This window comes from Pteropus alecto, unplaced genomic scaffold (genome assembly GCF_000325575.1).
Source record: "Pteropus alecto unplaced genomic scaffold, ASM32557v1 scaffold78, whole genome shotgun sequence".
NCBI classification, from domain to species: Eukaryota; Metazoa; Chordata; class Mammalia; order Chiroptera; family Pteropodidae; genus Pteropus; species Pteropus alecto.
In genome coordinates this window covers 14898261-14908791 of record NW_006443124.1, presented here as the reverse complement: position 1 = coordinate 14908791, position 10531 = coordinate 14898261, and the positions used below count along the sequence as shown (strand labels likewise).

Below are 10531 nucleotides of genomic sequence, written 5' to 3'. Positions count from 1 at the left end.
CCTTTCAAAGTCCCAAGCATGATGCTCATTCCTGAACCAATCGCCCTGGCCAAGGGAATGCGGTCACGTGCCCAAGTCCCACGGGTGGAGATCAGGATGGTTTTGGAAAAGAAATGGGACTCTGCTGTCAGAGGAGGGGATTCTGGGCAGCAAACAACATCCAGACACCCACCCACCACCACCAAATCTGCATGAAATGTACCCAGGACAGGCTTTGGTCTCTTGTCACTCAGGAGTGCCTCTGGGGTCATAACACAGAGGAAATGCCTTGCCATGTGTAATTTCTAACATCAGTGTCTCTCTCTCCTTCACTCTCTCTCTCTCTCTCTCTCTCTCTCTCTCTCTCTCTCTCTCACTCTCTCATTCTCTCACTCTCTCACTCTCTCACTCTTTCTCTCTCTCTTGTTTTCCAGGGGCCACTGGGTCTGGATGGCAAGCCTGTAAGTGATGACAGGGCAGTTCTAGGTGATCCTAGTATGGGGCTGCCACTATGGGATTGCAAGCTACCATGGGGCACCGGAGGGAAGGGGCCACTGAGAACCTGGCTCAGCACAAAGAGAAGCCACCTGGGAGGCCTCTTCACCTCCCAAGCCTGAGGCTTCTTATCTGTCAAAGAGGCACATTATTCCTCCCCACAGTGATGCTGGGGACATGGAGAACTGTAGACAGCACCATTCCTGGCATATACTGAGCCCTCAAAACAAATAAGCCCCTCCCAGCAGGCCCCAGGTGCAGAGCATCCCCCATACAGTCTCAGTACTTCTGTTGTGGGCAGCGAGCTGAGGTGCCTGTGGTCCACGAGCATCTTCAGCAGAATGAATAAGGTGCACAGGGAGATAGCACAATTAAATAAATAATTGGATGTGGATGAATGGATGATGGATAGATGAATAGAAGGAAGGAGGGATGGCTAGCTGATTGGATGGATGGATGGATGGATGGATGGATGGATGGATGGATGGATGGATGGATGGATGGACCAATGGACTGATGAATGGTTAGACAAATAGGAATGGATGGATGGATGGATGGATGGACGGACCAATGGACTGATGAATGGTTAGACAAATAGGTGAATGGATGGATAGATAGACAGACAAATGAACTTATGAATAGTGCATGGGCTGATGGATGAAGGAAGGAAGGAAGGATCGATGGAAGGACAATCAAATGAGATAATGAATCCGTAACTGTAGAAATAGTTGGATGCACGGAAGAGTAAGTGATTTAGTGGGTGGATAAATTCATGACGGTTAAGCAGATGAGTGAAGAAATGAATGAACTAACAAATGATTGATGAGTTGACTGATGATGTGTGCATTATTAAGGGATGAAGGAAAGAACCAACTGCCTAGATAGACGAGTTGTTGAATGAATGGACAATCAAATCCATTACTGGCTGAAGAGATAATGGATGGTTTGGGAATGGATAGAGGCCATTGAGCAGGTCAGTCCCTGACCAAGAGTGCTGGACCCAAACAGGCCCGCCCCAACCTGGCCCCAACCCCAGGGACTCTGAGCCCCACATTGTCACCTGGTGGCCTGACCTTCTTCCCTAGAAGGCCTCATACTTGGTAGGACTGGAAGAGAAACACTGCCCTACAGCCACTGAGTGATGCCAGCCACTGTGGCCTGCATAGAGCCACCCTACACTCACACCCCTCAGACTCCGAGAACAGTGGCCTCCTCACCCGCACTCGGGCACAGGGGTGCTGAGCAGAGAGGGCTCTGCTCTCTGAAGGGGAGTGACCAGCGCCTATGCCCCGGTCCAGAGAGGATACCAGTGACCCCCCCCACCCAGTCCCCCGAGTCCCTCATACTGAGGACTGAGGTATGGCACTTCTTTGGGGCCAGCACGGGCAGCCTCCTTAAAGGCTAACAGGCTTGTGTGTTTCTCCACTCAGCCACCCACAGCTCTGTTCAGTTTCATGGGCCCTTCTGCCCTCAAAGCCTTAGGGAAACAGAAGGGCTCCAGCCTAGTCCTCTTCACTCACTCCTGTTCTTTCTCCACCTTCCTTCTCCAGGGACTTCCAGGCCCCAAGGGAGAAAAGGTAAGCAATGCTGTGTCCAAGGTGCAATAGGCAGAGGAAGGATCCAGACAAATGCCTGCAAACCTCAGTTCCAAAGCATGACTTTGGGCATGTCACATCCCTCATAGAGCCTTGGTTACACCATTTGTAAAGGCATTTTAGCAAGCCACCTGCTCAAATGGTTATAAGGCTTACATTTGACAATTTAAAGTGCCCAGAGGGTTGAATCTTAGTTCCCTTGACAGCGTAATGTAACAAAAGTCAGAACAGTCTGCCCAGAATGACAAGTTCTCAAGTAATTAATCATGAAAAGGGACGGGGGTTGGGGTGCAAGGAGAGGCCTAGGAATTGAACAATGACTGCTGATGACATTCTTTGTGGGGAGGACACCCCTGCCAAGAAAACAGATGGCAGAGAGCAGCCCCTGGGATCCTCAGAACCCCCTGTGAGAAGGACGTCCCTGGCATTTGGTGCTAAATGTCATGGCCACAGCTCTGGAGGGCTGAGACTTCCAAGAGCTTCATAAGGGAGCAGGAGAGAGGGAAGACGTGTGTGTCCCATGGTGGGATCAGCGGGCAGGAACCAGAGCAGACCCAGGTGTAGCAGGACCAAGGAAGAGCTATGCACGAATTAGGGGGACATGGCTGGGCCATGCACCCCCTACCCCACCGGGGGTCATTTAGTTAAGGGTGGCCAGTGTCCCAGTCCCCAATCAGCACTGACCAAGGCACAGGATCTGGTTTCACAGCCTCAGATTTGCATTCCAGCTCTACCAACTGTGTGGCTTTCAATGACTTGCCCAGCTCTCTGGGCCTCAGTTTCCCCATCTACAAATGTAAAGCAACTTCATAGATCCCTAGAGACAACTGCCTGAGGTAATGATCTGAGTGTTCTTTGCAGACCATGAGACTCTGGTGCAGCTGGCAGGTGCAGTGATTGCCTTCCTGCTGGTTCTAGCTGATGCCTCCAAGTCTTAGAAATGATTAAAGCAGGAGCTTTGAAACCAGAGAGAAATTGGTGCCTTGGCATCATTCACTGCATAACATACTGCCGCCAAACTTGGTGACCTAAAACCAATAATCAACTAATAATGATCCCTCGCTCTTCTGCGGTTGGGAGATTCCAAGAGGACACAGTGTGAGCGGTTTGTCTCTGGTCCACCATGGCTGGGGCTGGTGATATGTCAGAGACCACCTGGATCTGCTAGGTGTATGGCCTTGGGCAGATTACTCAGCCTCTCTGTTTTCTCATGAGAAATGGAGCTAAAATAGAGCGTGCATGTGATTTTTGAAAAAATGGAATTTATGCGAAGCTCCGAACACAGAGTAAATACTCAATATATGTGAAGAAATAATAAAAGCAGTGGTGACATATCTCCCTATTTTTTGTCCCCAGGGTGCACCAGGAGACTTTGGCCCCCGGGTAAGATCTGAGCAAGACCCCCTCACCTACCCACACGGTTTGTTTTATATTATGATAAGGCACCCCTGTAGCTTATCATAGAAGGTGAGTGAGCAGCCCCCAGCCCCACCCGCCGGCTATCTCGCTGCAAAGTCTCATTTAAATGGCCACTGAGTGAGAGTTCCAGGCACCTGGTCTGGAACAGACGGGGCATCTCTAGCAGACCTCTCATCACACTTACCACTCTGGATGGGCGGACAGTGGGCCTCACACTGGTCCCAAACCAGAGACTGACCTTCAGCGGGTGTTAGGGTGGGGGTCAGTCGCCTCAACAGAAGCTGAAGGAGAGTGTAGACCTTAGGTAGAATGGCCCCCACAAAAGCAGGTCTTGGCAAAGCGTCCCTTAGTGGTTTGGGTGGGGGTGGCAGCCTCACTGCAGAGGCTGAGAGGTGGGCACCAGCTGCCCAGAGAAAGGCAAGAAAGTGGCGTATTCCCAGTTGTCTTTAAGAAGGTCATGGGGTGGAAATTGTAGCCAGTGGGCCGGTCACCTACAGCGAGCGTCTGCCAAGTCTGGGGGGAGTGGAGTGGAAGGTGAGTGAGGAAAGGGCACTGTATGTGGGGACGAAAGGGAAAGGGTGGCTGCGCGGAGAGAGCGTGAGCTGGGGCTTTGCAGTCAGGCTGGGCTGGGTCCCAGTCCCAGCTCTGCTCTGCAACCTTGTGACTCTGAGCCCAGTTTGTGAAATGAGGCCATCTGGGCCCACATCTTGGGTGGTCGTGAGCTGGGGGCAGAGAACAGGAAAGGGGGTGGCCAGGCTGAGTTCCCTGCCCTTCCCCAGACACAGCTGTTCTGTGCTGGGCCTTTGATAGGAGGGAGAGGGCAGGGCCACATAAAGCTGGAGAGATGTCCCTGAAGTCACCCTAAGTTTGGTGGCTGCGTTGAAAACTCCTGCTTGCTTTCCGTTGGATGTGGAAGCTGATCTTCCCTACAGGCGTGCTCACACCTCAGCCTGGAGCCTGGAGGATCCAACCCCTCCCCACTTCACGGGTAAACTCCCTGTTGTCCCAGTGGTCTCGCCCCTGTGAAACAACCTCCGCCCCCAAGGATGGCTTAAACAACAATGCACCACTATCTCTCAGGATACCCTGCGTTGGCTAGGTCTCTCCTGTTGCAGGCAGAGGCACTGGGACCTGGAGTCAAAGGTGATGGCACCCCCTGGGAGCTCAGCCGGGGAGGAACTCCGTGTGGCTGGGGCTTCTCCCTGCACAGCAGTGCACATGTAGGGGACTCCCAAGAACAGCATTCCAAGAGGCAGGAAGCCGAGACTGCCAGGCTTGTTAAGAGTTACATCTGGAATAGACACAGCATCACGTCCACTGCATTCTATTGGTCACATCTGTCACAGGGCCCACCTGGAGTCAAGTGAGGGGTGGGAGGAATAGACAGACCCCAGCTCTTGATGGGGAGTAGCCAGGTCACACTGCAGAGGTGCCCGTGGGATGGGAGCGAGCGTAGCAGCGCCTTTGAAGAGCACAGTCTGCCACTCGCAACCACTGAGCTGCCTTTCTCGGGGCTGGGGTACATGCCTCCACAAATAGCCTTGTGGCTTTCTAAATCACCTCCTGCCTCTCTGACCACATGACCTGTTTGCTGCAGATGGTTTTCCCACGGCTCAATCCGGGCTTCATAAGTAGAGACCATCACTTATTCAATCGCCGCATCTTCAAGGTAGACTGGCCAAGTGGCGTATCCAGGCCTGCTGGTTTGCGTGCTCCCCTCGACTCACCCTGAATTTCCAGGGTTAGACCTCACCCATCTGATCCCTGAGCTGTGATGAGAGCAACAGGGAACAGGGTGCCTTCAAATTCTTCCTGATACAACATGAAATGAAAGAGGAATTACCCACCAACATCACCACCCATGGCTGAGTGACCTAACCAAACACAGTCACCTTTACTTCGGGTGGGATTCCATCCCCTTGGTCAGGATCTGGCCGTGTCAGACTGATAAGACCTGGGTGGTGGACACTGATAGCTGCAGTTAAGCTTTTCATTGGGCAAACTAGTGAGCTAAGACTTCAGTGCAGTTGGCTGGAGAGGCGAGCTCTTCCATATCATGGGGCCCATGGATGATGCCCACATGCCTCCGTGGCCAGAGGAGCTGCTGCCTTTCTAGCTCTGTAACCCTGGGCAAGTGGTTACCCCCTGTGACCCTGACCACTCCATCTGTAAAATGGGACAAGAGCAGTGACTGGCCAGGTGGTCACAGTGTAAGATGAGACAACCCCCAGGATACCCTGTCTCATCAGTGCCGGGCACACAGCAGGGCCTGCCCCACAAAAGCCTCTTCCCTTCCTGGTTACGGGAAGGTCCGGCACTGCTGGCACTGTGAGCCAGCATGTCCCTTCCTATGTTCTGTGCCAGAGCAGGGCGGGCACCGCTGGGGCAGCAAGACATGCCGGTGGCACCGTGGTTTTCCCTCCTGGCAGGTGGGGCCACGAGGTGAGGGCTTTGGCTGAGGTCTGACCCGGTACTAACACCAGCCTGCAAGTTGGGGATTTGGTGCTGCATGAGAGAGACTGAGGGCCTCCGTCGCCCTTCTGTGTGTGTGTGAGAAGTATAGATTCATATGCAGTTGTAATAAATCATATTGCATGTACGCGTCATCCAGTTTCCCCCAGTGGTGACATTTTGCTGTCCCATAGTACAATCTCTTAAAATTGATACAATTTTAAGGAAATTGATACAATCCACCAACCTCATTCAGATTTCATCTGTTTTATTTATTTGTGTCTATTTAGTTCTATGCACTTGTATCACCCTCATAGATTCTTGCAACCACCACACAAAGATCCCTCATGCTACTCTTTTACAGCCACAGTCACCTCCTTCCCTGCCCCCATCCCTAACCCCTCTCTATAATTTTGCTATTTCAAGAATGTTACGTAGATGCCATCACACAGTATGTAACCTTTTGAGATTGGCTTTTTTTCCTCAGCATGATTCCCATGAGATGCATCTAGGTGGCTTCGTGTCAGTACTTTGTTCCTGTTTGTTTACTGCTGAGCACTGTTCCATGGCAGATGTCCCCCAGCTGGTTAACCATTCACTGTTGGAGGACATTTGGGTTGTTTCCCATCTGGGCTCTTACAAATAGGGCTGCTGTGAACATTTGTGGTCAGGTTTTGTGTGAACATAAGTTTTCATTTCTCGGGAACAAATGCCCAGGCATGCACCTCCGTCACTTAAGGGGCAGGAGTTGACCAGCCAAGGAGGCCTTTCAGGGGATGTGCAGCCCCCTTTCCAGGAGGGGGACCCCTGGGCACACATGCTTTCTCCCAACCCAGAGTGTGTTGTCTCTCACCTACACACCGCAGGTGGGGAGATGGCACATTTCCTGGAGTGTAAAAGGGCCCGTTGGCCTCTTATGCCAAGGTATAGGGACCCATCGCTTTGTATGGCCACCAAGAAGTGGCAAGAGGACCAATAACGAAGCCTTTTTCCCTGAGCCTGCTGAGGAAGGAGAAGGCATTGGGTGGCCCATCTAAGGGGGCCTCTCCCTGGAGGCTGGAACCCCTTCCTCTCACCCTCAGAGTCATGCCAGGTCCCATCTCTTTCAGGGAGACCAAGGGCAAGAAGGAGTGGCTGGGCCTCCAGGGCCCCCTGGGCCCCCTGGGGCCCGGGGCCCTCCTGGCGACACTGGGAAAGATGGCCCCAAGGGAGCACCAGGCCCAGCGGTAAGAGTGCATGGAGTTGGACCACCTGGGACCTGGTCCTGTACCTACCAAAACCCCAAATCCTCATTCCAGAAACAACCCCAACCACAACCACAGTCTTATCCCCATTCCAAAGCTAGACCTAACCCTAACTCTACCCCCAACCCCAACCCAGACCCTTACTCCAAAGAGACCTTAAACTTAACACTAACTGGATCACTAGCCCCATTTAAGACCTTGACCCCAAACTCATTCCCAAATCCCAATCTACGCCCCAGTCAGACTATCATCCAGAGCGAAAGTGCTTGGAGCCCAGCCCAGGGTCCGGCAGGAGCTGTGGGCCCAGCTAACTGTGGGATCCCAATGTCCTCTCATTGCCCTCCTCTGTGTGTCCTTTGGGTCCCAAAGGAAAGGTTGGACAAGACAGCGAGATGGTCAGTACCCAGAGCATTTAGGAGGCCCAGGCTGGCAGGACTGTGGTCCCAGGCCCAGAAGCCCTGCCCCCGCACACACCCACCTGGGGTCTTACATGCGGTTGTGCGAGTGCACATGTGCACACACCTGGGCTCTTGCCCCACAAGCAGTGGGAAGAGACGGGCCAGGCCACCAGCCCTGGCAGAATTTGCACATACCTGGGAGGGAGCCTGCAGTCCACCTGTCACTGACAAGAAGCTGTCCCAGACATGGGCCAGTTCCAACCATAGCCCTGCCTCCTCCTCCTCCCTGGGATTTGGTGTCACCTTTTGTAAAATATAGATGATAAGGACAGGAGCAGCCTCCACTATCACCTTTAACACCTTCTCTTCTCTTGTTCCAGGGCCCGAACGGAACCCCGGGGCCCAAGGTGAGTGCTCCTCACTCCTTGTCCCCACCCCCGTTGAAGCCCAGGCAGCAGGTTAGGAGGCTGGGTCCCATGACTTTGGGCAAGTTACTTCATCTTTCTGGGCCTCAGTTTACTCACCTGTAAAGGAGTATAATGAACCTTTCCTATCTTACCTTTACACCAGGTAAGAATAATAAAACACGCTAGCTTTTAAAGCCCTCTCCAGGCGTCAGCTCTCCTCCTCCCCTCCTTGAGCAATGCCTGCTGCAGTGGGAAGGCTGGCTCTGGGCCTCCCTGCAGGACCTGGAGCCCCCCCACCCCCAACCATGGGGAAGGGGGAAGGGGAGAGAAGGAGCTGCATTTAGTGAGCAGCAGCTGTGAAACGGGCGTTTTTAGTGCATCCTCTCCAATGTCACAGTGGCCCTCTGAGACCCTCTGAGGCTGGGGGCGTCATATCCCTGCTTTCAAGAGCAGTAGTTTGCCCAGGGTCATTCAGCTTGGGAGGGACCAGGTTGGGAGTAGAGCCCAAGCCCCACCACCATGTGCTTCTTTCTGAAGGGCTGGGGTCTCTGGGCTATGCTGGGTGGGGTCATGGAACACTTCTCCACAAAAGCCAATGCTCACATGGCTCTAAACTCTCCTGCACCCACTGTCTCCCCCTTAGGGCGAGCCTGGCGTTCCTGGAAAGAAGGTAAGGAGGGCCGTGTAGGGGCTTCTTGGCGGAGCTGTGGGAGGTGGCTGGGGAGAAGGGCAGAGGCTGGACACGGGGCAGAAATGGGGCTACCCACAGGGAAGGCACCCTGCTCCTCAGCAGACCCGAGTCCTCACTGTGGGTGGGTCTCATTCGCTCATTCGCTCATTCCTTCCCTTCCTCAAACACATCAAATTTGTGCCCACTTGGGGGCCTAGAACACTGGTTCTTAAAGTGTGGCCCAAAGGTCAGCGGATCAGCGTCATTGGGGGCGTGTTAGACAAGCACGTTCGAATGAGGAGGCTGGGCCGTGCTCTGTCCAAACAGCCGGTGACGCTGACCCAAGGTGATCTTACCCCACCTCTTCCGGCCTCCTCCGCCTCCTGCAGGTCTCAGCAAAACTATCCCCTCCTCATCCCAGCCATCTGCTGAAGCAGGCCCTCCTCAAGTTCCTCTCCGTCCCTCCATCCTCTTATGTTCTCATCTTGGCACTTTTACTTCTGGGCATGGTACTGTGTATTTATCCGGATATTTCCTTGCCCTTGGCCTCCTCTGACCCACCGAGCAGGCACCTCGTCTGCCTGGCCCGCAGAGGGTGCTCACAAGATAGTTGTTGACCGAAGAACAAATTCCCTCTCCTTCACCTGCCCACCCATTTCTTCTACACACACCCGCTGAAGCGTGTTGTGAGCTGGCCCTGGGCTGCTGGGAGCAGGGGACAGAGGGCGAGGAGTGGAGGGAGGAGCTGCCCTGTGCTGGTGCCAGGAGTGGACAGGTGTGCTGGGGAGTACAAACAGGTGGCCAGCTGACCTCCTGAGGGCCCAGCCAGTGTATCCAGGTCTGAGGGCTGCAGCCTCCACTGTTCTGTCCTCAGGGAGATGATGGGACGCCAAGCCAGCCAGGTTTTCCTGGACCCCCAGGGCCCAAGGTAGGTACCTGTGCCCCAATGGAGCTCCCCACCTCCCACCATCTGAGGTGAGCACCACCTGACCCTTTCACATCATGGAGGCCCGGGCTGACACCCAAGGCAGCCTGGAGAGAGGCAGTGGGCAGGCCCTAGGGCCCACTCGTCACCCAGGCCATCTGTCTCCTCTCACACCCTCAAGTCCTCTGGTTCCCATCTTAGGTGGCCCTCCTCCCTGCCCTGACCCCAAGCCAGGAAATGGGTACCATCCTGGCTTATATCACCCTCCGTGACAGCCACCAAATCCCAGCCAGCCTGTCTCCAAAATGTCTCTCAATTCCCCGAGCTGCCCCGACTGTGCAGCAAGCCTCAGCCCAGAAGGCGGTTATGGTTCCGAGTCCCCTGGGCTGGGGAGAGCCCTGAGCCCCATGCTGCACAGGTGGGCTCAGCCACGTTCCCCCGGGCCTCGTCTCAGAGCCAGCAGCCCCAGGCAGCCCCAGGGGCTCACTCTCACAGTGAAGGCTCTGCTGCAGGGTGGGGCCTCGGGGAGAGGACGGTGGCCCAGGGCCAAAGGTGACTTTACAGCACACTGCTCTGCTCCACAGGCCCCATTCAGAGCGGCCCATGTCGTGAATAGGAGAAGTGGTTTCACCTCTAATTTGCCCTTTTAAGTTAGGAGTCCCTGGAGGGCCTGGGCCCTTGGGCCTCATTCGACTGGCAATCAGAGGCAGGTGATAGTGGGTCTGGGTGAGCGACGAGGCTAAGTCACCATGTAGCCTTGGGCTCCTAGGCCTTGGTTGCCTATCTCTACTCGGCATGAGGTCAGAGCCTCATTACTGGGGTGCCAGTTGCATACATGAGGCCCTGAGCCTTTTGGGAAGAAGGGGCTGGAGGGGCCATGGGAACCTTTGGCCCAGCAGTGCATACCTGTCTGCAACCACCCTGTCTCCACAGGGGGAACCCGGCCAG

General features: G+C 54.4%; 1 protein-coding gene across 1 annotated transcript in view; it reads left to right on the top strand.

Moving 5' to 3' along the window:
* Positions 1 to 10531, top strand: part of COL23A1 (collagen type XXIII alpha 1 chain) — a 284627-nt gene that overhangs the window by 260527 nt on the left and 13569 nt on the right. Inside the window, 8 exon segments of the mRNA XM_025040611.1 lie at positions 414 to 440; positions 2025 to 2051; positions 3426 to 3452; positions 7049 to 7165; positions 7962 to 7988; positions 8632 to 8658; positions 9533 to 9586; positions 10517 to 10526. Coding sequence (XP_024896379.1) covers positions 414 to 440; positions 2025 to 2051; positions 3426 to 3452; positions 7049 to 7165; positions 7962 to 7988; positions 8632 to 8658; positions 9533 to 9586; positions 10517 to 10526 — 316 coding nt within the window.